This window comes from Aedes albopictus, chromosome 1 (assembly GCF_035046485.1).
Source record: "Aedes albopictus strain Foshan chromosome 1, AalbF5, whole genome shotgun sequence".
Taxonomy (NCBI): Eukaryota; Metazoa; Arthropoda; class Insecta; order Diptera; family Culicidae; genus Aedes; species Aedes albopictus.
This window is the reverse complement of record NC_085136.1, coordinates 219,430,399-219,457,199: the sequence shown is the minus strand read 5'-3', so window position 1 is coordinate 219,457,199 and position 26,801 is coordinate 219,430,399. Positions and strand designations below refer to the sequence as shown.

At 38.3% G+C, this 26,801-nt stretch overlaps 1 protein-coding gene across 1 annotated transcript; it reads right to left on the bottom strand.

The window, feature by feature from the left end:
• Window positions 1-671: 671 nt before the first annotated feature.
• On the bottom strand, window positions 672-26,375 carry LOC109621269 (serine/threonine-protein phosphatase 4 regulatory subunit 3; the record flags this gene model as incomplete). Its single annotated transcript, XM_062846288.1, is given in 8 exon segments — window positions 672-3,526; window positions 19,414-20,360; window positions 22,271-22,413; window positions 22,480-22,746; window positions 23,028-23,304; window positions 24,414-24,606; window positions 25,179-26,120; window positions 26,188-26,375. Coding segments are annotated over 8 exon segments (3,047 nt in total), but the record flags the coding sequence as incomplete, so codon positions are not given.
• Between the last annotated feature and the right edge of the window lie 426 nt (window positions 26,376-26,801).

Sequence of the window (26,801 nt, the reverse complement as noted above, 5' to 3'; positions counted from 1 at the left end):
TTAGTTTAATAAATAGTAGTTAAGTGCAAACACAGTGTTCCTATTTCCCAGTAACCCAGTCCTAGTTCCGAAGAAGTGTCCTCCCAGAAGGCCGTAAAGTGTATCGGCCACAAGACGAAGCGTCCAGCGAGGGATCCTTACCCTCTAGCTTCGAGTCCTCCTCCGAAAAGTGTTACAGTCCACTTTGCTCGTTCCCCCGGACGGAACAATAGTCAAATTTTGAATGGACTTCATCAATTTCTATTTTTGTCAGGAAAAACTGGGAACTGAAACTCTTATATAGTTCACCTGAGAACCTCTGAAAGCCCCTGAAAACCAACCCTCTGAAACGACTTGAAGCCTCCTGCATTGATCTGAAACCACTCCCCCTCCTCTTCGAAATTCACGTGAAGCTCACTTAAGACCCTATGAAGCCCTTTAAAACCCCTCCAAAATGTCCTGAAATGCCTCTGAAGCTCACCTGAGAGTCTGTGAAGTCCACAAAAGCCCCTCCGAAAAGCCCTAAAACGACTTTGAAACCTCTTAAACTAATTCCTAGTGTCACCCTAACGAAACAAATTCATAGCAATCTAGGATAGTATGCATCACGTAATCAGCCGATTTGAGACCATCGAATACACCGTTTTCGCTGCCTTCAGGGTCATTTCGGATGTCAAACAAACCACGCAAGGTCAAACCAACATTGGATTTTTTTTAGATTTTTGTATATTATTTTCCTTCGTACACTTTTTTCATCATCTGTGTGTATGTGTAAAAAGTTTTAATTTTTCCCTAAATCCCTCTAATTCGTCCACAATGCTCGTTTTCCAGGATAGAAATGTGTTTATGTGTCTCTGCTGTGACTGTTTTAGTTTCATGATTCCCTCGCTTCGAGTCTTTCACAAAGAGCCTGACGGATGAATTCCATTGAACAGTGGATGAGTGACTTTCGTCTTGAGAGATTGTTGATTCACAGAAAAATGCTGCAATCCGAGACGCGGTGATAGAACAAAACTAATCTGTTGATTTGATTGAGAAATGCAACCATCACAGAAAGATCTTTTATTTTTCCAAGGATTTGTGACGAAAATTATAATAAATATGTGAAATGTTAAAATTTCAATGTTCATCAAACGATGTTGATAAGCTTCTCAGAAGAGAAAGAAAACGGATCGATAGGGGAAGTACATATGGTATAAACTCATGGCCATCTCAAGCTGCCGTTTATGCTTTTAAAACGGCCTTATACCGTGTGGCATAACACCCATTAACCATAATAATCGTTTAGTATGTCAAACGAACGTTACGCCATATGACATTATTCACAACAACATTATGGCGAAGGAGGTCATGCCGTTTCAACCCAAGTTTGATGATGCATATTGTCAGCGTGTGTTGACTGTACACTGTTTTATTTTTCTACACGAAAATTTTACTTATTACACTAATTACAGTTAAGTAACTACTATTTACAATTAAAACAAGAGTTTCCATGTCGATAAAAAGTCTTGGAGAGCATCCCTTGATTAGTTGAGAGATGCCATTCAAAAGTTTTATCGTCCGAATTTCATTCGAGGTCATACCAGAGAGAATAACAAAAAGAAGAATCATTCCGATTTGTTTTTCCTGTCATCCTCTCGGAACATACAGCCTGACAAAATAAAAGACCTTCCAGGATGAGGTCCACCTCTTTTGGGTTCGTCTTTGGGGTTGGCAGTACCTTCTCACAAATGAGGTAAGCTTCAAGATTCCGAGCTACTTCTGTAGATAGTATTCCATTTGGCATTACTTTGGATATAACGCGAAGGATGAACTGATAAGATGGACAATAATTTTATGCCAAAAATAAATGATATCAAACGGCATTGTGTCTTCGTGAAGTAGTGTTACTCAATAAAACCCAAAAAAGATTTAAACTTGTTTCTATAAAAACCGCGTTTCTTGGAATCCATTCTGAGATGATCCTGCCAACCGCTCTGGATGATTCAGCGCAAAATTTAGTTTACAAAGACCAATCAAACTATGACCGATGTACAGAGGAAAACCGGGAATCCGAGCACATTCACACCAACGGCGGCGAACAGAAGGATTTTCTCCTCACAAACAAAGCAGGGATAGGGAACACAGAGCATTCCAGCTGACCCACGTTCTCACTTTCGCTTGCCTTGTCTTGTTGTGTTCTTACGTTCTATAGTTTCCACACAGCTTCCGCCACTTGTTTTTCTGTTTCGTTTTTAATTTTTCAATAAATTTATAACATGTTTTCTTTTTTATCCATTTTTCTTAACGTCACTTTCAATTACACTTTTTATTGATTTTTTTTTCATTCGTTTTAGTTTATTTTAATATGTCCAATTTTAGTTCCCTAGAACGCGCCCAACTTGCCACTCTCGCTCTGCGGCTTTCTCTCTCCTTCGAACAGAGCGCAGTGTGCAAATTCATCGTCGCTTCAGGTGCTTTGTGGGTTTTGTTCGCACAAAATATCAGTTTGTCAAGTGTAGATAAACTGTTGGTTGATCCTATGCCTTAGTTTAGCAGCTTTTCGGTCTTCACACCATCTGAACAGTGTCCGGTCAGTTTCATTTTTGTGTTTATTTTTCGAATTAAAAATAAGCTTTTCCTGTTTTTTGGGTAGTTTTTTTCGGTTCATTTTTTCAAAACAATAATATTGTTTTACAAATTTTATACTTTCCAATTAGCATCTTTCCACTTTCTCACATACAGTAGAGTAGTAACACACTGAAACTGTTTTTTTTTTCCTATTTGTGTTTCTATCTGCGGCCCTCGGAAAAGTTTGACACTAGATCTCACCTCCTAATAGCAGTTGTTGTAGTAATATGATTTTTTTTTGTTTAGTAGTTATAGCATTAAGACTTATACTTATTCAGTTTTTCCTTTTATTTTTTTTTCTCATTAAATTACAGCTTCAATTATTATTCAATATAATAATTAAAATGGTTATCGTTCCTATCCACTTGCCCCGAAAGACTCATCTACTCCTGCTTCTTCCTCTTCGCTTTCGCAAAGAACTTGATTTTTGGATATCTTTTTGTTGATTTTCTTCTTTTTCGAACTATCTTCCCCTCTTTTCTCGGTTGTCGTTAAATTAGCAAATTGTTATCTCTAGTTACACATGTATTTATAAGAATTATGCATAATTTGTTGTTTCAGTTGCTGGTTGTGGTTGTGTAGTAGCAGCTAGCGAGACTGATAACATCGTTGACATATCCTGGTCCTCGTCGCTGTTGCCCTCCTCCGTTGGACCAACACTCGGGTCAACATCGGAGGCCAGCAGTTCGCAACGAGATTCGTCGTGATGATATTGTTGTTGGTGGTGGTTCTGAAAATGGTTCTGATGGGGGAACGACAGCAGTTGGGGTTGTTCCTGCGGTTGACGATGGCAATGGGCCCGAAGACGACGACGCCGCCGCCGATGGTGGTGATGGGAACTAAGATGCTATGCCACTTTGGCCTTCTTCACAGCCGGACTATCACTGTCATCGTCGTCTTCCTCCTCATCGGAGTCACCCTCGTAGTCCACCAGACGCTGAAAATAAAATTTGAAAATTAACGAACGTCGAAAATTATTGTTTGGAAATTGAAAACAAATGACACCTGGAAAAGTTAGAGGAGCAAGGGAACGCCAAAGCCCCGATAAAGCGAGCGAAAACACGAGGAGCCAAAGCCGTAGCCCGACAGCGCTATTCGGCTCTCGAGAAGAAAGATGAAACGCTTATCCCGCCTAATAAAGAGCAAGGAGTCCACCCATGTGAGAAAGTCATAAATATCGGTAGCATTCGTCTTGAAACGCTGGTTCTCTATAGAGAACGTTACCATCAACGTCAACAAGACCAAATTGTGAGTATTTAAGCACGATCAACTCATTCAACTGTACGTAGCTGGGAAAGCAGTGGAGGATATTGAAGGCTTCCCGAGCAAAGTCCAACAACAAAATTACAGCAAATTGAAATCATGATTTGTATTCAGCAACAAATTGATATTACATGTTGTTATAAGTTTACCTTTAGTTAATTTGATTTCATATTTTGTTTTCAGTTTACTATCATTTTAAATTAATGTAAATATTTAGTATTAGAATAGTTTTACATCTTTTAGTAAACTATGTAAACTAATTCTAGAGATATATCATTAGTGCAATTATGTTATTGCATTTATGATTTGATATCAAACAAAACACTCTACATTTAACGATTTATCATTTTTCTTGCGCTGATAACAAAAACAGTTATCAATTGCTATCATCGATAGCAGGAATTGTGTTCAATTTGCTGTCACAGGAGCATTTTTCTGCTCTCATTTTTGATGTTTAACCGTTAAAACGACCAAAATGACAACAACCTGAGTTATCAAAATTTGCAATATCAGAATATCAAAATAAGTTTTCAGTTTGCTATCAAACTTTGCTCGGGTTCCAACACATTGGTAGCATAATGACGGAAGAGCGCCGCCTACAAAAATCTGACGGAACAGGTCCTTCTCGAGAGTGTCAAGGTGAGGACTGTTACATAGGAGGTGACTCTGAAGGTGAAAAATCTACTAGACGAGATCACTGACGCGGAAGAGCTTGTCACAGCACTGCGGCAACACATCAGTGCGAAGAGTAGGTGGCCACCGCAGCCGTTCGGCTACGAAAGGGGCGCATGTAGCCTTGGTACAGCTACCTATGGCGGATGCTAACAAATCTGAATTAGGGAAGCTCAAGGTGGTAGTATGCCAACCACTCCAACCAGTGCTGCAATTTTTTGACAGGCCTTTAAGCTCGCCTTTAAGATAGCGATATTTTGCTTTTTTCATTTTCTCCGTTTTAGTTTTCCTGTTATTGTTGTTCTCCGATCAGCAACACGGAAGAATTCTATAACATTCCCCAGAAAACCAATCCCCAGAATTCCATTTCCCAGAATGTACCATTCCCCAGAAAAAAAAAATAAAACTATTGCTTTAATTCTGAATGGTTTATATTAAGGCGAAACTGGAAGCATTTCCTCATTTTTTTGGTTTTTGATTTTTTATTAAATAACAAAGCAATATTTTCAAAATCGGTTTTCGTGCACATGTAGAGCATGGATCAAGGCATCTTCTGAATTTTTTTGTTGTGGAAAAAGTTTTCCATTTCTAGATGAACATTTGAAAAGGGCCTATCTGCTTTTTGTAAACAAACATGTTTCTGTATCTGCACCCTTAACAGATAGCTTGAAGAACACTCTTTCTAATAAGGGTGTTGATGTGCGTGGGTGGATGCAGATGGGCCCTGCAGAGACAGAAACATGTTTGTTTACGCAAAGCAGATAGGCCCTTTTCAAATGTTCGTCTAGATTTTTGCAAAAACCATTTTTTTGTGAAATTTTATTCAAAAATGGTTTTTGTAAAAACGAAAAACATTTTCCACCACGGAAAAAAAACAGGAGATACCTTGATTCATACTCTACATGTGTACGAAAACAGATTTTGAAAATATTGCTTCGTTATTTTGTAAACAATCAAAAACCAAAAAGTGAGGAAATGGATCCAGTTTCGCCTTAATAGCTAAAAATCAAATATTTATTCGTAAAAAATCACCGGAAGAAACATCCTGCCAAAAATTCTTATTTGACAAGAAAAACTTCGGAAATAAGCATGATTTGCCTTTACAATTTAGGCTATTGGTATAATTATTGGCATCGCAACTGCTTACTTTTTCAACATACATTTTTCCTTCTTTTCTGCATAGGCTGTTCTTTCGAATTGTACTTTTCAGTAAATTATCGGCATCAAAACTTCTTACATTTTCTACGTAGTTTTTTCCTTCTTTTCTGCATAGGCTATTCTTTCAAGAGGAATTCCACGGAGTCATGTCAGTCGATCCTGAGCGACCATTTCAAAAATATCTGAAACTTTGCACAGTTTTTCAATTTCATATAAATCGCCATTTTTTGATATTAAACCTTCATATTCACTCACGACTAACTTTTCAAAAGGGTGTATGCGAAAATAGTTCTAAAATATTCTAAAAGCTGTACAGCAAAAACGGATTGTTCGATTGTTATAAATTTTTCAGCAAAGTTAGATAACTAAATGATGATTCCTTAGAAAATATACACTGTAAAAAATTTCTTTTTCTACTTTGAAAAAATATGATATTTGTCACAAAAACTCAAATATCTCAAAACCCTATCTTTTTACCAACTTCAATTTTTTAGGGGAAATGGCCCATTATATCAGCTATCTACCATAAAATTTTGGTGATGGTAAACTGATAAACAAAAAAGTTATGACATTTCAAACATTTCACAATTTTTACATTTAGTAACAAAAAAAAAATTTTTTTCTGTGTAAATTATTTCGAGAATTATATTTTGATGCTGATTTTATTGTAAAGGCTACCGCCTGAATTAAACAAGTTGTTTTCATGATACTTTAGTTTGATTATTCGTAATTACTATAGTATCTATTTGAAACTTAGACGCGATCCAGTGCTGTGATCAAAAATATTGAGATTGTCATACTTTTTATTGTACGTGACTGGTGAAAAAATCCCTTGATAGTGTTGAAAAGCTGTTGATTATAAGAAAAATGGAATTGAATTTATTTTTAAGACAAAAGCTGTATAATAAAAGTTTTTTATACGCGTATACGTCTAGTTTATCCGCAAAAAAAATCCCTCTTACACACTTATTTCTGAATTGCCTGTTCGGTACTTTTTTGACGGGATTATAACAGCAGTACGATCTCGGTAGTTTCGGTAATCGATTTTACTGAGGCTCAGTAAAACAACTGTCAAAATCGTATGGAAAAGGTAAACAATGCATTTTTGCTGAACGAGTTCGGTGCTCAGCAGTTTTAATCTCGTCAAAAAATTACCGAACTCGGTAATCAAAATTAAGTGTGTAGAGAACAGACTTTATGATCGGAAGAATGCGAGTAACTTCAACAACAACAAATGCATAAGAGGTACATACCACAGACAAACAGACGAAACGCCTAGAACAATTTTAGTGAAAATTCATCGCCCAGTTCACACTATCACCACCTGGTGGAAATGTTTCACGAAACACTGCGTTGTGCAATATCGTCATCAGAAGGCGCTAGTGTGAAACGTCAAACGCAAAGAAAAACGATGGGCGCTCTTCTTGTTATGAAAGCCACAACCAAGATTCAAAATGATCGTTGAAGGCGTGGTCAATGAAAATTTCGCCAGTGTTACGTTTGTTTGTCTGTATACATACCTGACAATGCTCACGAAAAAAACAAAAAAATACTACCGCTATGAATATTAAAAATTGTATAGTATTTTTTTTTTCTTCAGCCACCAACACCAAACAAGTAAGTTAAAATTAATAAGTGATTTTGTTTATTATAATCTAACGAACAAGATGAACAGTCGCTTTCTTGTAGACCGTTTGATGAAAAAAAATGTTCAAAAGAGTTACGAAATCTCACCGAAAGCACCATAGATAAACTGAAAGAGACTGGTTATGCCCAAATGTCCACATTGTGTACAAAATTACGCATTTGCACGTCCTGCCGTCTAAAATTTGACAAACGAGCCATCTGTATATCATCGGTAAAGCAGGGCGCAGGAAGTTCGAAAACGACAACAACTGAGAAATTGCCATCAGCGACATCTGTTTAAACAATTTAATTACGCCCCTTTTCAAAAATGCCCTGTAATATTCTTCAACATCTATACCCATTTCAATATTTTTAACGTTGCAAAACACGCTTTCAACATTCATCTTGAAGAAGAGGGAAAACACTTGTCCTCAAATGTAACAGCAAATTAATGAATAAACGACTAATGCGCGGAGGGCGTGATAAAATCGGAACATTACGGTACATAGTATATTATATGTATATATAATATATAATAAAAACAACTTGTTTTACTCACGCAAGGCCATTAACAATAAAATCAGCATCAAACTTCAATTTCCGGCCGAAATAATTTACACTAAAAAAAATTATTACTAAATGTGAAAATTGTGAAATGTTTGAATTGTCATAATTTTTTTGTTTATTTTCATGGTAGATTGCTAATACAATGGACCGTTTTCTCTAAAAAATTACGTTGGTAAAAAGATAGGGTTTTGAGATATTTGAGTTTTTGTGACAAAAATGATATTTTTCAATGTTAAAAAAGATTTTTTTCACAGTGTATATTTTCTTAGGAATCGCCATTTAGTTATCTAACTTTGCTGAACAATAAAATCAGCATCAAATCGCGATTCCCGGCCGAAATAATTTACACAGAAAAATTTTTTTTTACTAAATGTAAAAATTGTGAAATTTTTGAAATGTTATAACTTTTTTGTTTATTAGTTTACCATCACCAAATTTTTATGGTAGATTGCTAATACAATGGACCGTTTTCCCTAAAAAATTCAAGTTGGTAAAAAGATAGGGTTTTGAGATATTTGAGTTTTTGTGACAAAAATGATGTTTTTCAATGATAAAATAGATTTTTTTTCAGTGTATATTTCCTTAGAAATCACCATTTAGCTATCTAACTTTGCTGAAAAATTCATAACAATCGAACAATCCGTTTTGGCTGTGCATATTTTTGAATATTTTTGAACCATTTTCACATACACCCTTTTGAAAAGTTAGTCGTGGCTCTAAATAAAAATTTGATATCGAAAAATGGCGATTTAGATGGAACTGAAAAACTGTGCAAAGTTTCAGTTCAATAGAAAATCATGAATTAAAAATTTTCCATAATTTTGATGCTGTTGCTTGGAATCGCTCTCAAGTTACACTATTCAGGTAATTATCGGCACCACAAGCACAGGTGTTTAGAAATTTAGAAAAAAATATGAAATAAATATAACAGAATTTTTAACACCGGTGGAGGCTGTAATGCCCATAATTTCCCGAAAAGTGCAATTCGAAAGAACAGCCTATGCAAAAAAGAAGGGAGAATCTATGTTAAAAAAGTAAACAGTTGCAATGCCGATAATTTCTTGAAAAGTGCAACTGGAAAGAACAGCCTATGCAATAGAAGGGAAAATTTTTGATAAACATATAAGCAGTTGTAATGCCAACAATTCTTATAACGACTCAAACATTTTTTTTAACGAAGAAGGAAACGTAACACTCTGATAATTGCCATCGTACATCGATTTAACGGTTTATTTGAAAATTTGAGAGTTGACCAACTGCCAATTCGCGGCGCTCGCATAGTTTTTGTTTGAGTTTGACGTTTGCTCACTACTGACACCTAGTTGATGATTGGCCAAATTCAGTCCTTTTAGAATTAAGCGAACCTATTTCCGAGACTAAAATTTAAATTGAAAAATGTTCGAAGTGTTACGTCTGTTTGTCTGTGGTGACATTGTTTTCCTTGCGGCATTCAAAACCCCAACACTGTTCCTTTTTTTAAACAAGCTTTTTTTAGAATTTAGGCAATTGGTACAATTATTGGAATTATAACTGCTTTCATTTTTAACATAGACTTTTCCTTCTTTGCTGCATAGGCTGTTCTTTCGAATTGCACTTTTCAGGAAATTATCGGCATCACAACTGATTACATTTTCAACATAGATTTTCCCTTTTTTTCTACATAGGCTGTTCTTTCGAGTTACAATGTTTAGGCTAGTGAAAATCGGCACCACAAGCACAGGTGTTTAGAAATTTGAAAAAAAAAATATATATATATATATATAATAAATATAACAGCAATTTAACACCGGTGGTTGTAATAATGTCCATAATTTCCTGAAAAGTGCAATTCGAAAGAACAGCCTATGTAGAAAAGAAGGGAGAATCTATGTTGAAAATGTAAGCAGTTATAATTAAAAAAAAATACTAATTGCCTTAATTTTAAGAAGAATATTGTTTAAAAAGAAGGAACATTGTTGGGGTTTTGAATGCCAAAAGGAAAACAATGATACTTTTCCCCTTCTTCATTAAAAATATTTAAAATTGTTGGCATTAAAACTGCTTATATGTTCACTTTTTCTACTCCATTCCATAGTATTGGAATAATGATGAAAGCCCTTCTCATACCGCATGAATGAAGAGCCTTTGAAGCGAATAATTAGGAACAGCCATTGGGATGGATCCGTCCAACCGTTTGCAAAGAAAAACGTGGTCAGTTGAGTCTTCAGTATCTTGTACACTGAACAACATCAGAAGAATATGCGTTTTCTCTGTAAATTTTGCACATCACTTTTAAAATGTTATTCATCGTAAAACAAGTGCTGCACAATTTTCACAAATCTGTCAAAAACAAAACATTTTATAGCAACGCAACTAACAGTTTGTGATCAACATGCAACTGTGTACAATGGTAATTAAACGTTTGAACCATTGTAGAATATTTTTATGGATATGTATGTATGTATATGGTAAGTGGGGGCAGGATGGGTCATCTAAGAAATGGATCCCTATAACATTCTGAATATAAATAGCATTTCTCTGTTTTCTATCACGACTTCCAGATACACTACCCTACTAACAAAAGTAGCTGAATAATAGCTTATGAAGCAAACGCTCTTGGCAGACAGCTCGCTTAAACTCTTATACAGCGAAAATGTTAGTTGGGTAGTCAGCTATGATATAAGGGTATAGAAAGGTCATACAGTTTGAAACCTGCTTCTTGACAAACAATTGTCAAAACATGACCCACACTCTGAAGAATTTTCACGTCCGATTTACGTGAAAAGATAGGTGATTTTCGTCCACCATATTTTTCACGTAGCCTTGGCCTGAATTTCAGGTAGCTGGATAAATTTCAGTTTCGCTATCGACGTGATGAATCAGGTGAATTTGACATGCATTTTACGTATTGTTTGCGTGAAATGTGCGTGGGTGCTACTGGAATCTCCGGTAACTTTTACGTGAAAACATCATTAGTTCTACATGAATTTCAAGTAACCTTGTCATGATTTTTGAATTGAAATAAATCAGACGCACCAGCTTGTAGCGTATTTGAAGTGGTAAGAGATTTTAAATCCTTATAAAATGCAATGAAGATATCATAGATTTTATTCTACCATAAAAAATCATTGATTTTATAAGGGCATAAAAACTTTTGCCTCCTCAAATATACTACAAGCTGGTGCAAATATGCAACAATAAAAAAAGTAATTTTTAACAGTATTTTATTTCAGAGTAATAAATACTTACAACTGTGTTATTATAACTATTTTTAACCTTATCCTTCTTAAGATTGGATAGAAATCTAAACAAATCCAAGGATTTTACGCAACATTCTCGTAGTCCAGCTGTTCTCAACACTCACTGAATTGGTCCGTCACCGTCAGGGGACTATTGATATCCAGCTTCTGAAATCAATGAAAATAGAAAAAGTAACAATTTCAATTAATTATTATCTATTGCGAGATCTATTGTCATAAGCAATTAAATTACCGTTAAATACTTGCAGCAACTTGCTCGTGAACTTTAAATTAGCAACCCGTTCTTGCACAACAAACTTCTTGACGCCATGTTGATTTTTTTTGCACACCTGAATTTCACGTAACTTTCGTTTCGCGGAAACTTCCAAGTCGGAAGTACACTAATACCAACGCATTAAAACGATTTACGTTACCGTTAAATACTTGCAGCAACTTGCTCGTGAACTTTAAATTAGCAACCCGTTCTTGCACAACAAACTTCTTGACGCCATGTTGATTTTTTTTTTGCACACCTGAATTTCACGTAACTTTCGTTTCGCGGAAACTTCCAAGTCGGAAGTACACTAATACCAACGCATTGAAACGATTTACGTGAAAAACAGGTGGATTCCACCAAACAGGATGGTGCACACGACGTGGTTATCGAGTGAAGGTGACTAATGTCACGTAACTTATGAAGTTTTGAGAATAAGGATGAGCTACGTGATATTTCACGTAAATCGGACGTGAAAATTCTTTAGAGTGCATCTTGCCCCACCTCATTTCTACGGGGGCAAGATGGGTCAGCTATCAGAAATTCGGTTTTTCTCCAACAAATAATACTAGATCTTCTATTTTTTCTCTATACATCTAAGCTTCACATACGTACAGATTACATGAAAGAAGTGTTGAAACATATCGGTAGATTATTCTCAGAAATAGAATATTTTTATTCAGGTAGCCATAAAAAACTTTGAAAACTTATATTTTTTGTAGAAAAATATTAAAAATATGTTCACAAATTTTCAGCGCTCTAGTCGCTTCGATAATGTAGGTCACATAATAGCCTTTCTATGAAAAATAAAACATTTTTAAAAACTATGCAAACATACCGAAAAATTAGGGTGACCCATCTTGCCCCGTCTACACATTACACGTAGTTATATGGAATGTATAGCATAAGGAGTATAACGAAAAAATATTTTATTTTTTTCTGCGTAAGGAACGTAAAGAATTTTAAAAACAATATATCACTTTTTTCTCAGTTCAAGTCAGTCTTGTTAGAATTTGTTTGACACTGCGTACCGTTGTACAGGAATCATACTCGTATCACGTGTCTGTCCGGGGTAGGGGGTTGTGGGGCAAGATGGCCACCCTAAGCTTAGGCGCCTTAGGAGCATATACTTTCATTAGAATATGGCTATTTAACACTCATCCCCTTTGTTTCATGTCTTTTCTATATTATTAACACAAAAAAGCATTTTATTTTGCACTACTAATGCAAAATAAATTCATTTGAAAAATGTTACTTTCGACATAGAATTTTTGCCATATGGGGCAAGATGTCCATCCCATCGGGCAAGACGGCCACAGAGCTAAATGTTTACAATTAGTATGCTTTAATCCTTAAGCAACGTTCAATAAACCAAGGTCGAATCATCCGCAACGCTTTGCCTACAGATGGTGTGGTATTTGCCAACATTTTCTTTTATAATGTTTGAAATGAAATTGATAGAAATTTATTTGGAAATGTTCTACGATTTGGTCTATTTTTTCAGCAAAATTGTTTCTCTCGAAACGATTTAGATACATTACTACTTTTTTCATGCATTATACTGTAGTTCAACGTCTTGTAACGAACCCTTATAGCGGTTTTAGCTACGATTTTCCATCACTGTGCCAAAATATTCAATGAAACCAATCACCGTTCAACAGCAAATAAAAGTTTTTCTGAGGTATCATCTCCATTGTAGTTAATTTTAACAGCTTCAACTAATATAAAATACAACTTTCTGTGGTTTTGCAGTACCTCTAAACATCAATAACAGTTTTAAGGCTGCTTTAGATTGATTTTTGGATGGTGGCATAGGCCTTACCACAGATGGCCATCTTGCCCCGAGTGATTACGATATGTTTATCATTTTTTATATGACATAATTAATTTAAAACATTGAAATTTTATTGTCGAGGCTCAACAACAGTCACATATAGACGCCATTAAAAATTAAAAATAATTTTTAAAACGATGTTATTTCATTACTAATCCTTAAAATCAGATGGCCTGATATTATAAGAAAACACTGTTTTTGAACACTCAAACTTCAAACACTATTTTATAGCAGATTTTTCAAACTAATAGTAACTTTTTCGCACATTATAAACATAAAGCATTGTTTATAATCACAACCCATGCAGAAAATATTTTTGTGTTGCGAATTAATGTTTAAAAGACAGGGTGGCCATCTTGCCCCATATGGCCATCTTGTCCCACAACCCCCTATAACATATCATTATGATCAACAGTTTACTGGTTGTGTATCGAATTAAACTTTTTAGCAGAGTATATTAAGCTTTTCTGGGGAATGGTACCATCAGTGTACCAGATTCCGCTCATCTAAGGCCAGTTTCGCAGAAAAACACTAAGTATTGATAGGCTGTCAAGTTAATTTAAAATGTTTTTGCATTTCAAGTTAGTTCAACCTAAGTACACTCAGATACAAATCAAGACAGATCCAAAACTTCTCATGACATTATGATTTTATTGCAATTGATGAAGGACCAAAGTGGTCCTAATTCCGCTCACGAACAAATTTATGACCTCCTGTAAGTAGACTTTTCCGAAAAAGTGCATTATTTTTACAACTTTGTATTTTTGCAATTATTTCTTTCTGTTCAATCTAAGTGTACAACAGTGAATAAATATGCTGTGTACTAAAACCGACAGATTTGACAATTTTCACGTAGGTTTTTGCGTGAGCGGTAACTGGAACACATGAAATTACCAGCTACTTTTTTGGGCCCAATAGCCGCCCAAAAATTTTCAAAGTTTTGCTTTTAAAATGTATGTTATTCAATTAATATTACATAAAATGGTTTTGCTTTCATCTAGTTTATGTTCTCCATGAATATCCGCGCCAATAAGAGTGTATCTATCCGTGTAACCTTGATTTTTACGATAGTGAGCGGCTATTGGGTCATGAGCGGCTACTGGTACACTGACGGTACATTCTGGGGAATGGATTTCTGGGAAATGGTATATTCTGGGGAATGGTACATTCTGGGAAATTGTTTTCTGGGGAATGGTATTCTGGGGAATGGTTTTCTGGGGAATGTTATAGAATCCACGGGAGCGAAATGAAATAGGTACTTACACTCGCACGCAGCGTGCTGAAAGCGAGAGCTGACAGGCCTAAATTTCCATTCAATTTTCTGTAGTTGAGTGTTTCACCCGTGGTAGCGTATAGGGCACTCACTCTCACAAGCCATCGCTTGAGACGAATGGCCTTTCAGCATGACCCAAGTAACATTTATTGTGAATGTAAACGTCAACAAAGCGTCCTCAATACGGCTTGATGCTGAGTTACTGTGTTGTATATAAGGACGCAAGCTTCTATGTGAGCCCTATACTAATGAATCTGGCGAACTTTCCACTTGTACATGCTGTGCGAGCAGCTTCTATGCCACCAACTCATAGCTCTTTTCTCGACTCCTATGTAACCACTAACTGAATAAAAGAATCTTGAGAAGGCGCTTTTTCAGCCTTTTCACAGTTGTTAAATAATAGTTATACGGCATCCCCAAATTAAACGATTAAATATAATTAGGTTATGGATACCGTGACGCAATACATGTGGAACTGGAATCCTCGCTTTTAAAATTGAATAATTGAAGTACTTGCCGCTACTTGGAATCGAACTCCCGATCTCCGTATCCACTGGTCTCGATGATGTCATCGCTGCCACACTGCTATATATAAACAGCACAGAAAATAGCCCGTTTTGTTTTACTCCAGAAAAGGCTTCATAATTGTGCTACAAGAAACCTTACCCAACTTCATCTTGCTGCAATACATCTTCAGGTATCAGTAGGTTGGCTCCAGAGGCACGCACGCTATGTCTGAACTAGCAGATTATAAAAATTGAATGTAGGGTGGGGCGGGACAAGATGGGTCGCGGGGCAAGATGGGTCAGTGCCATTTTCGGGCGCATTACTCATGTTTTGATTATGTTAATAATTTTGTTAGATGACCAGCGTAAATACACAAAAGCTTGGGGCATTGATTGAAAAATTATTCACTCTCATTTGAAATAAAAAATAAAATGGTTTTTAGCCATTTTTCTTATGCGATACATTCCATATAATCTCCATATAAACGGCCGCGGGGCAAGATGGGTCACCTTCAATTTTAAACGTATTTTTGAAGCATTCAAAAGTTTTTTTTTTTTGCTAGGTTTCTAGCTGCACTTTGAATAGAGTTGAAACCTCTACACTAGACCCGAAGATAGAAAAGAGTACGTAATCTTTCAGAAGCAGTTTGCCAGCCGTACGCGGAAAATGATATCCATTAAGACACTGTTGCAACTGACTCAGAAAGATATGGTAGAAGATTGGAAAGTTTTCAATTGGTCAGTCAGTCAGGATGTGCCTATGTAGTGTTATGGTCACACGGTTTGTGTTTGTCTCCTTGTTTGATTTTGTGGTATGGTTAAATATGTTTTACTCCTCGTTAAGTCAGTTGTCGTATGTTGTTTTTGTTAAAATATAGTCGATCGTGTGTCAAATTGTTTTCTTGATTTCGCTAATCGTTTTCTATTTGTGTTCATCTCTTGTGTCCTTAAATTGTCATCGGTCAAAAATCCACAGAAACATATATTGTGTGTCGCATGAAAAACACATTTTTGGCGACTATTTTTCCAGGTCCTAAAAGATAGTCCAAATTCAATCGCGGTGCAAATACAACGTGTAGTCGCAGCAGTCATCACATCACCCGGCCACGTGGCGAACTTTTTTCGTGAAATATCAAAGAACTCTATGATGGAAAATTTGAACACGAGGTCTGTTGCCTTAGGCGACTATCTCGCGCGTATCTTTGACTGCGATCAAAAGTAGTCGCCAAAGTAGATTTTATTTTGATTCTTATAATAACTGAACTTCTGAACATCTAAGAGATAATCAAAAATACGCCAAGTTGGTCAGTTGATTGCAATAAAATTTTAAAATAAAGATTTCATGTCAACTTTCATCCCGCTACAAATACTATTAAAAATATTCAAATTCGTTCAATTGTCCTATCGGTCCTACCTAGATGAACCATGTCATTTTCTCAAGCGTAGCCTAGAAATGTCAACCTAGTAATACACAAGTAACGCTGTTCAGTTAATATAAAGCAGTCAGTTTTTGTCCAAAATGTCACGTCGAACGCATTGACGTCAACAATGCGTTTAAGTGTTCGCATGTTAGCTTTGAATCTATCAGCACAATTAAGTGCTGCAAATCTCCTTCCCACTATTGATTCTTCGATTTTTATTGCTTTATTTAAAGAAAATATGACCAACTAACATTGTAAAAATTCGAAAAAGCGACTATCACATTAATAAATTACTATGTAATAAAAATCAACCGAGAAACGTGGGAAATAGAGCCCAAACAACATTTTGAAGTCAGATGGCTGTAAAAGGTTCCAAAACCTGTCACAAATCCTATAATGCTTTTATTAGGATTTGTAACGATCATCAAAACCTTCTCAAATCCAACCGACTTGGAACTATTGCTTGGGAATAGACTCTACTGAGCCCCGGCGGTTCCTCCTGTTTATCGAGCATGTCTGATGCATATTGTTGGGATCAATGGAAAAACATCCTGGCAACACTGCTCCGCTCCACAGTTTACATCAGTCTACGCCAAGTCAACTGTGGGCTCACCAGTGACAACCGGAGTGTCACTGTAGTGATGCAATAGATGTTGACAACAATCAAGCCAGTTGTCAACATGCAAGATGGCCACTTGCACAGTTCGTCCAGTTCGTGTCGTGAATGTTTATATATCATTTTATGTACAATTTTAATCTGTAAATATGAATAGTGTAAATAAATCGTTTTAGCATGTTCGTTTGTAATTCGTATGTTACGCGTTTTGCTAGTATGCAACAGTGGCGACGAGAAAGTGGGTCCGAAAGACCCCGGAAACAAATCCACGCAAGGGAAGACGTTGCAAAATGGAGTTTTCCCTACGGATTCACCATCATCAAAGCCAACCACGGCTCACCAAAGGGCACTACACTTGGGACTGGATCAATCACCATCAACAATTGCACTCATCACAAAGTGTGCTACCATTTGCTGTAACTGTATGAGGACAAATCAAGTCATGTCCTCTGAACCCATCACATCAAGGGTTCGTTACAGTGACGTCATCCGGAGCACTGTGAGAAGCACTCAGCAGCCATGATGTTTGCATCATCATCAAGCAGCATCGTTCATTCATACGGCATGCAAGCAGCTTCCACACAAGTTCCGGGCCTACGCGTTGCATCATCATCCAGAGACGAACAACACTGACCAACAGCATCATCAGTACGTTGGTCAAGCAAGGTCAAGCATAAACGATCATTCACGACGCTCTTCGTGTGAAGACCGATTCGTTGAATGTTCTTCACAACACAGTCATCATCATCAATTCAAGGCGGAGATGTTGGGATCAATGGAAAAACATCCTGGCAACACTGCTCCGCTCCACAGTTTACATCAGTCTACGCCAAGTCAACTGTGGGCTCACCAGTGACAACCGGAGTGTCACTGTAGTGATGCAATAGATGTTGACAACAATCAAGCCAGTTGTCAACATGCAAGATGGCCACTTGCACAGTTCGTCCAGTTCGTGTCGTGAATGTTTATATATCATTTTATGTACAATTTTAATCTGTAAATATGAATAGTGTAAATAAATCGTTTTAGCATGTTCGTTTGTAATTCGTATGTTACGCGTTTTGCTAGTATGCAACACATATGATCAGCTATACTCCATCTGCAGCGGCCGGATCATGATGAACCGTTGGAGGCGCATTAAAGTGTTAAAAAGGTGATATGTTTCACTAAAGAACACTACATTACAATAATCAAAATGAAACTCCTTCACTTTAATACCGTCAACCCCTGCGAACTTGGCCAGGGATATTTTTGAAGCATTCAAAAGTTGTTTATTTTTTGTTACAAGACTATCTCATAAATGACTTCAATCAAGCGGAATGAACGCTTAAAATTATAACATAAAATTATGATAATTTTTTAGTGAAAACATCGATTTTCAAGTCGTTTTAGGACCACTCATATCGTAAAGTTTTTTATATTCCAAATAAATTTATAAAATGTTTACTAGTAGCTTTTGTTTACTCAATATGGATATGGAGCATATATGAATGCGGAAAAAATCTTATATTTTGACGTTTTTCGTTGAGAAAATGTGAATCACTTAAAAGGTGACCCATCTTGCCCCGCCATTTTTTCACGGCCCAATATCGATAACTTTTTAAAACTGCTTATTTAACATCATATTTTGTATTTAATGAACTTTTTATCGACTTTTAGCATAGCTAACTAGTGTATTAAAGAGTAGCGGACGAATACAAACCAATACGATTTGTATTTACAAAGTTATGGTGATCCATCCTCAGGTGACCCATCTTGCCCCGCCCCGCCCTATCGTTAGTTGTAACAATAAGGCATTCTACGGGCATGCCTGCGTAGTTGGCTCCACGCTCCCCTACTAACGTATGCCAATATTGTGAGACTCCGCACGCAGTACCCCTCGTTAAGCGTGAGCAAGACTACATCCATCCGGGCGAAAATAACGTAGGTGACCGAAGGGAGGTCGGTTTTACGAAGTCTCGAATCGAGGAGGTGAAAAGACGAACGAAGTCCATTGGGAAGGCAGTTGATATCGACCGCTAAGAGAAGTGACACCTATTTACGCACGGAAAATCCATGGTCTAGGACCGTCTCGAGCAGCGATATTATTTTAGCTCGGAGTAAAGAAGATCGATCCAGTGGGTCGAGACGCCAACTGAAAGCGCTAACTTCCGTTCCCCGAAGCGATCTCGGTCGGTATCAGAAGGTATCCCGGGGTACCGAAATTGATTCGCATAATTCAGTTGACTCAAATTTCATCATAATAATTCACCTACATGCCATATAGCCACCGCTTTGGGCTGAAAAGCGCCGGTCAGAGGAAAAAAAATCTTCGTTCACTTTTCAAGCACTGGTTATGTACCTTGCTCAAATCTTTAAAATGAAGGCAAATAAATTAACTCTTAGAGTGAACTCACCTTTTTAAGACTGCTTACAACAGCGGTGGAACTGGTCGACTCATCCGTCGGTGCCACAACATCCGGCGCCGAATCCAACGCCGCGGGTATCGTCGTAGACGAAGAACTGATATCACCATTACTGCAGTTGACCGAGGAACTCGCTCCCTCCAGAGCTGCATCATTTCCGACGCAGTTGTGCGAGGTTTTCCGCACATCTTCACTCGCTTCGGACGCCGCTGACGTCGGCTCCTCGCTTACTCGACTGACGTCATCCGCTAGCCGTTTCGATGCCTCTAGGTTGTTGCTATCGAGAGATTCAACGGCTTCCGCTGCAGCAGCAGCAGTAGGCATTGGCGACGTGCTGCTACAACTGCTACCAGCGCCGCTATCACTGTCTGTGGAATTCTGTGGAAGTTGCTGTTGTTCCGTAACGCTACAGCTAGGGTCTTCGTCTGCCACGGGTGGTACGGTCGAAGTAGGCAACGGCTCGTCGATACTCGTCGTCGAACTCGTAGAAGCGGCGGGTGATTCATGCGAGACAAGACCAATGGTACCACCGGTGGAGTACAGTGCTGCCGCTGTCGAGTCGACCGGCAGGGCTTCCTCCGCTAGGGCGCCAGTGGTAGAGGAATCCGACGACGAAGACGACGATGACGCAATGGAGGACGCCGTCGCCGTCGTTGAATTGACCAGAGTTATACCTAATAGTGACTGCTGTGCCGGATGGTGGTGGATGGACGATTCTTCTTCTTCTGCTGCCGCGGCGGATATTGTCGTACTATTACTATTAATGTCAGTGTTGTTGTTGTTCAGTGGTGTGGAGTTCGTCTGTAACGAGGACAGTGGCGACTGCTGTTGTTGCGATGTGGTCGTATTGCTACTATTACTACTACTGTACTTGGGGCCGTTCACGGAGGTGGCTGACGGGGACGATTCGGGGGATGATTTTTTGTCGAAGATTTTACCTGAGGAAAATAGGCCAAATGTTAAAACGGATGCAGAAGTTAGGGGCCGTCCGTATAGTACATGGATTTTTTGCGAAAAAAAAGCATAATATGATCTGATAAAAGTCGCGATCAGTGTAAATGGAAATGAGTGTAAATGTGTAGGAAGCCTATGAAAATCTTTCAAATACGTTCGGTGGAGTACTAGATTTGTAGTAATGAGCTGAATTTTTGTATGGTGAGAAGATAAATTCTCCGTTCCACAAGGAAATGATGTAAAATACGTGGGTATAAAGATTCCTTGCCTAATTTGATGCTGTTTGAGCAAAACTTTGGGTAACTGTGTTGTTTTCTCCACTTCTTTGCAACGTAAACAACACAGTTACCCAAAGTTTTGCTCAAACAGCATAAACTTAGCCAAGGAATCATTATACCCACGCTTTTTGTACCATTCCATTGCAGAAACGGAGAATTGACTTTTTCACCATGCAAAAATTTAGCTCATTAGGTACTATAAATCTAGTACTACACCGAACGTGTCCTATTGTACAGGTCCATTTAGTAATTTTAGTCTAATACACACAATAGCAAAAGCTCACAATACCGCTCTTCATAACGCCATTTAGGTTCACACCAATTGACTTCCTTATATAGAATTTGCCAAACGTCATTATGCGAAACGACTTTTTGCCAAATGGGATTCTCTCGATCACTTTACAACTTAATCACTACAGAGTACGTACATGAATTACGTGAACTCACCTTTCAAACGCTTTAGGGAGAGGAATAGATTATGTCCAAGCGTTTCAATCTCTGTATGTTTGGTTCTCATACAGGAAAAGTCAGGTATTGCTTCTCGTTCTGACATCGTTTTTATGACAAACGTCCATTATGCCAAATATCCTTTAAGCCAAAAGCCCTTATAATAAACGTATCAGACTCCGGTTGGCATGTAGACATTTTTGGCATAACGGTTATTCTTTATTACAGCAACGAACCTAACCTCAAAATGACTGACAACTCACAGGTTATTTTGACAGATGTAACATGAGCATGAAAAGGACGGCAACAAGATCGATAAAGTAGAATATATGATCCGTCTTTTTCGTGCATGTGTGCGGTCTGTCAAAATGACCTGAGAAGTGTCAAACATTTTCATGGCTAGCATTGTTGGTGTAATGAAGAATTTGGCATAATGGACACTTGGCTCAACATAGAAGGATGCATTTTGATAATGTCAAATGACCTTGCCAAATGTATCACTCTCCCACGCAAACTGTTTGGGTGTGGTCTGGCCAGCATCAACGCTAATCGTTTAATTTTAAAATTAATTTTAAAATTTATGTGTGCACAAGAGTCTCCGAGCAGGAAAGAAGATGGCCAAATTTTGGTCTACGTTTTTTTTGGACGACACCTTATCAGGACTATGCTCAAATTGGACTTGCAAGTTATTTGGAAGATCTCGCATATGAAAAACCTAACACCTACGAAGATGCAAATGCTGAAAGAGGTGATGCTAAATGATGTTATTTAATGGCATGATTCGTGGGAAGTGGACGATCTAATGGGATAACGAGTAATAATGAGAAGTAGACGAACTTAAAGATAATGAGGTATTAAAGCCGGGGAGGTTCTGGTTCCGCCCTGGTGGTAGGGAAACCATGTTCAACACCGTGTCGGATTTGCCTTTTCGTAATCAGAGTGAAAGAAGCCAAATCCAAAACAAACGAGATCAATTTATTGATGCGTTTCTTCGTCGAATTTTAACATAAACAGTCTCAAATCTCATTTGGGTAAAATCAAATGAACAGAAATTTCAAATTCATTTTTTTAGGTCTTCCGGGAATCTTGATTACTGACAGTCATTTCACGGCACATCTACCAACGAGGGAGTCTCTAAAATTTCAATCTCTTCCTACTATGTCGCTCACCTAGGCTAGTGTCCAGTTCCGGCGATCCGGCCTTGTTCGTTTCGGCAAAGTCTTCCTCCTCGTTGAACCAAATTTCCTCCTCTTCGTCTAGCTGCCTCTGGTCCCTTCGGTACCGGTTACTATTCCTCAGAATCGAGGGTACGCTGATTAGTACAAAACAAACATTGATTATTATCTTTCAATATCATTACCTCCCCCCACTACCGTACCTGTCGAGGTTTCCCTTCTCCTTCTCCTTTAGTCGGTCCTGCTGTTGGTCGTATTTGTTCTTGAGCGTTTTGAACGTCTGGACATACTGGACATCGTCGAAGATTTTTCCAAAATTTTCTACAAAGTACGTATACAACGATTTGATGTCCTCGATCTTGATGAACTCGAACAGCTCCAGGATGGCGGACTCGAGCAGATTATATCGGCCATTGTTCCGCACGAAGGCATCCACCACCGGTGCGAAGAGGTTGCTCTTCACTATGTGCCTGCAGGAAAATAGAGTGGTGTTGTTAATGCTGACAGCATGGTACAACAAAATATCAACTGTTTCAGGAGAAGTTTGACAAAAACTTCTTATTCAACTCATCGTCATAAAATAGTTTTCCACAGAATGGCAGTGTTCATAATAAGTTCTTAGTCAAAACCAAATGAAAGAATGGAATTCAGAAGAACTGTTGCAGGCAATGGTTAGTTGAATAACAAAAAGTTGCAAACAATGGTTAGTAAACCCGCCACCCCCAATCGTCAACTACACGCTATTACTCGCCTATTATAAAACTCGTCTTTCAGTGCGATGATTTTCCGCAGAAACCGGAGCGCGCCCAGCACTAGGAACGTGTGTGTGCTCTTCATCAGTACCAGTATTCGCCTCAGCAGGTCTTTGTTGATGATGCAGTTCTTGATGTGGTAGGTGTGGTGCTCCACGCAGAACGATAGCAACTCCAGGACGAGCCCGAGCAGCTGAACCGTGTGATACTCCTCGTTGGCGGGTTTTTCGGAGAGGGTGTTCAGCAGGAGTGGAGCTGCAAACCGGTCGAAAGAACCTGGTATTACAAATACGCGTTCAGATGAAAGAAGTTTACAAACATTTTTGGAACTATTGAGTTGGTTTTGTTTATTTATGTAGAACTAACTATTCAATGATACATATTAGGTATAAGTAATACGCAGTAGATTGTTAATAAAACTAAACGTTAAATGTAATGAGCCTCTGCACGAATCTGGCGTACTGCTCACTCCCACAGAAAATTTGAAAACAGTTCGCACAGTAAAAGTCAAATGTGACTTTTACTGTGCGCGGTGTTTTCAAATTTTCTGTGGGAGTGAGCAGTACAGGGCAAATTCGTACAGAGGCTCATACCCATAATGATCAGACTGATCAAAACAATAATGATAGACAGCGCACATATTTCGGCTTCGGGTAAACTATCCAGTTCTTTCGAATCCCGCCGGGGACTTAGAAATTGTTGCGGATTCTCTCTCTTCAACATCACCCTGGAACAAGAAATGCGCTCAACATCCGGGGTATTGTTGTCATACATAAATCACGCTATCCGGCCAATTTGTTTGCTTTACGGACGACATGGACATTATGGTGGCAGAGCTGTACACTGGCTTGAAACACGAAGCAGCAAAATTCGGACTGGTGGTGAATGCATTTAAAACAAAATGCATGGTGGAACAGAGCTTGACAGGATTTGTTTTGGCTGTTATCCCAATTGGGATCTTAAGATAAAACGGATATTGAAGAAACTCGTCTACCTCTGAACTTTTTTAAAATTCTCAGTTGTTAGTAATAGAATACTAACGCGTATCATTATTGGATGTTGCGGTCAAGAAAGATTTCTGTATAAACAACAAAACGCTTATAAGACCGGTGTGGTGCTACGGTTATGAGGTATACGCAGGAAAACTATTAGTGACGGTAAAAGATGAACCAAGAGCTCACTGCACTTCACTGCAAATACAGATGGTAAAAGAAGCGGACAATATGAGTGGACTATGAGAACGTATTAGTATTAGAGCAATTGAAAACATAGTCTTATCATTTTTATCGATTACGCCCAAGTAAAATCAACCAATAGTTCCAAAAATATTTGGAGAATGATATTTATCTCTCGTAAAAGACAGTCATCACAACAACACTACATACCTATCAGCGTTTGTATACTGTGCTTGTAGAAGAAGTTCAAAAAATCCGACTTCTCCGACTTGTTCACCGAGCTCAGCATATTCTCCGGATCCAGCAGTATCCTCAATACGCCCATTAGCTGCACTGCGCCGCCCAGTTCCGGTTCCGAATCCGACAGCATCTGCTCGATGGCGATATTGATAAGCGTTTGATCCTGGAAAAAAAAAAACAACCAACGTTCAAAATAAAGTTCTTTATCTTGAATACACTCATTGATGATTTGAAAGAATTCGCCAAAATTAGTCACACATTTCTATTTTGGGACCGTCACAGAAAGCACATGGCACAAACAAAATCAGCGAACGTAATCTCTAACAACAATTGGTGTTGCCATTTGTGACCTTCCGCGACAAGGGCTTTCCCGAGCTGATAAATTCCAAGAACGAACGTAAACGCTTGTATAACTGGCCAAGCGCAACGTGAACTGCGATTGACGTGTGTGACGTGTAGCGATAAGACAGAACTGGTGAATCGATTTTATTTGTAAATGCTGTCCCTCAGATACCCCATGACTTTGAAGACACCATGACGGGGAAGGAGCGAGGGAAAACATCATTCAGCATAAAACCATTTGGCATTATTTGTAATTAGCTGTATATAACGATAATCTCGTTAAAGCCTGAAATCAATGCTCATTGAAAGCTTACTCGCATTCGTTTAAAAATTACTCGACACCAGCCCTGTTGATAAGAATCCCAACCTTCCCCCTTCCAGCCGAACACTTACCTCATCCGTGTCCGAGTTGTTATACTGCTGCAGCGTGTAGTCGCGCACAATCGACGGCGAATATTCGACGATCGTCGTCAGAATGTCGATCGACGCAGCCTTTGTTTTCTTGTCGTTGATGGCCAGCGTAATCTCCAGCGCCGGCAGTATCCCCAGGCTGATCAACGTCTTGTAGAACGTTTCCTTGCTCTGCGGTTGCAAGTACTGAGCGAAATTGCAAAACTCCTTCAGAAACAGGATAATGTCCCGCCGTTTCGCGTCCGAAGTGTTTGGATCCGTTAGCAGGGTGAACAAATCGTCGAGGAATTTCTCGTCTTCCTGGATCAGGGTGACTATTTCCACCTTGTTGAAGAAGATGAACGAGGAGAGCGTGTTCAGCATGTTGTCCTCGAACACCGAAGGCGTTGGCAGGACAATATCCTGAATGTATTGCACTCGGTAGGTTTGGTGAATCTTCGCCAGCAGATCGGAATTTCGAATCGGAATCGCCTCGCGGAATTTGGCCAACTGTTTAAGATACTGTCTGTGCTGCTTTGGAGGGTTCCCCGTAGGATCATACTCCAAACATCCAACCACGTCGAAGATCGTATCTTCGGCAAACATAATCTCAAATAGAGCGTTTTTGTTTAACAGGAAAATGTTCTTGAAAATCTCGTACAAATAATGCAGTCCTTCGTGATTTTCAAGATCCTCGCACATGTGAAACAAATTTAGCAGTTTCTTGATGTAGTTTTCACTCTCTATCGCTTGTGCTAGTTTGTCCTTGCGGATTTGTGAGGTCAGTCCATTGGCAATCACTTCCGAGATGTCCTCTAATCGGGACAACTCGCAGGGAGGCAGTTCGATAGGTGGCGCCGAATCCGACAGTTCCTCGAACCGTTCGTCTTCCGATTCTTCCACGACATCTTGCGTTATTTCTACGGAAGGATCTTTGCCTTGTACCTATTTGGGAAAATCAATTCCGGTAAACACAATCACCTTTTGGATCATCAAATGAATTATAACTTACCTGACAAATTTTCTCCCATATTTCGTCACAGCCTGCCTTCTCCTGAAAACTGAGCGCTAGGTCGAAATTGTCTCCTTCGCTCCATACAATCAGTGTGTCCTGTTGTTTGTGATAGATTGTGTCTGGATGGATTTTGCTTTCCAGCAGCATTGAGCCATCGTTCTCTGCGTGCACTAACAGTGAGACACCTGTTTGGAATTGGTAGAATGAGAAAAAAATATTACTTGAAAGTTTTCAGAATCCAACGTTATCTTAATATGATGGACTATGATACAATAGACTGTTTTTCTCCTACAAAAAGAACATTCTACTATGGTCCGAATCCACGTTTAAGCAGGAAAAAAATCCCTATCTCTGTTACCATTTATTTTAGGCGTTTGGCGTCTTCAGAGAACGTTGCATTTGTTTGCAACATTTAAAAAAAAAATATTAGAATTAATGAACGACTTAACTCAAATTTGGAATACAACTTTTAATTTTTATGTCACATGCGATCGAGTTCTTCAGTAAAATTGTAGGCAATTTTGCCAAAGACATCTTTTATCTAGCTCTTAATTTGAACGTAGTAGGTCAATTTTAAGTTTTGACTTGGGGTGATCCCTCCAAAAACCTTT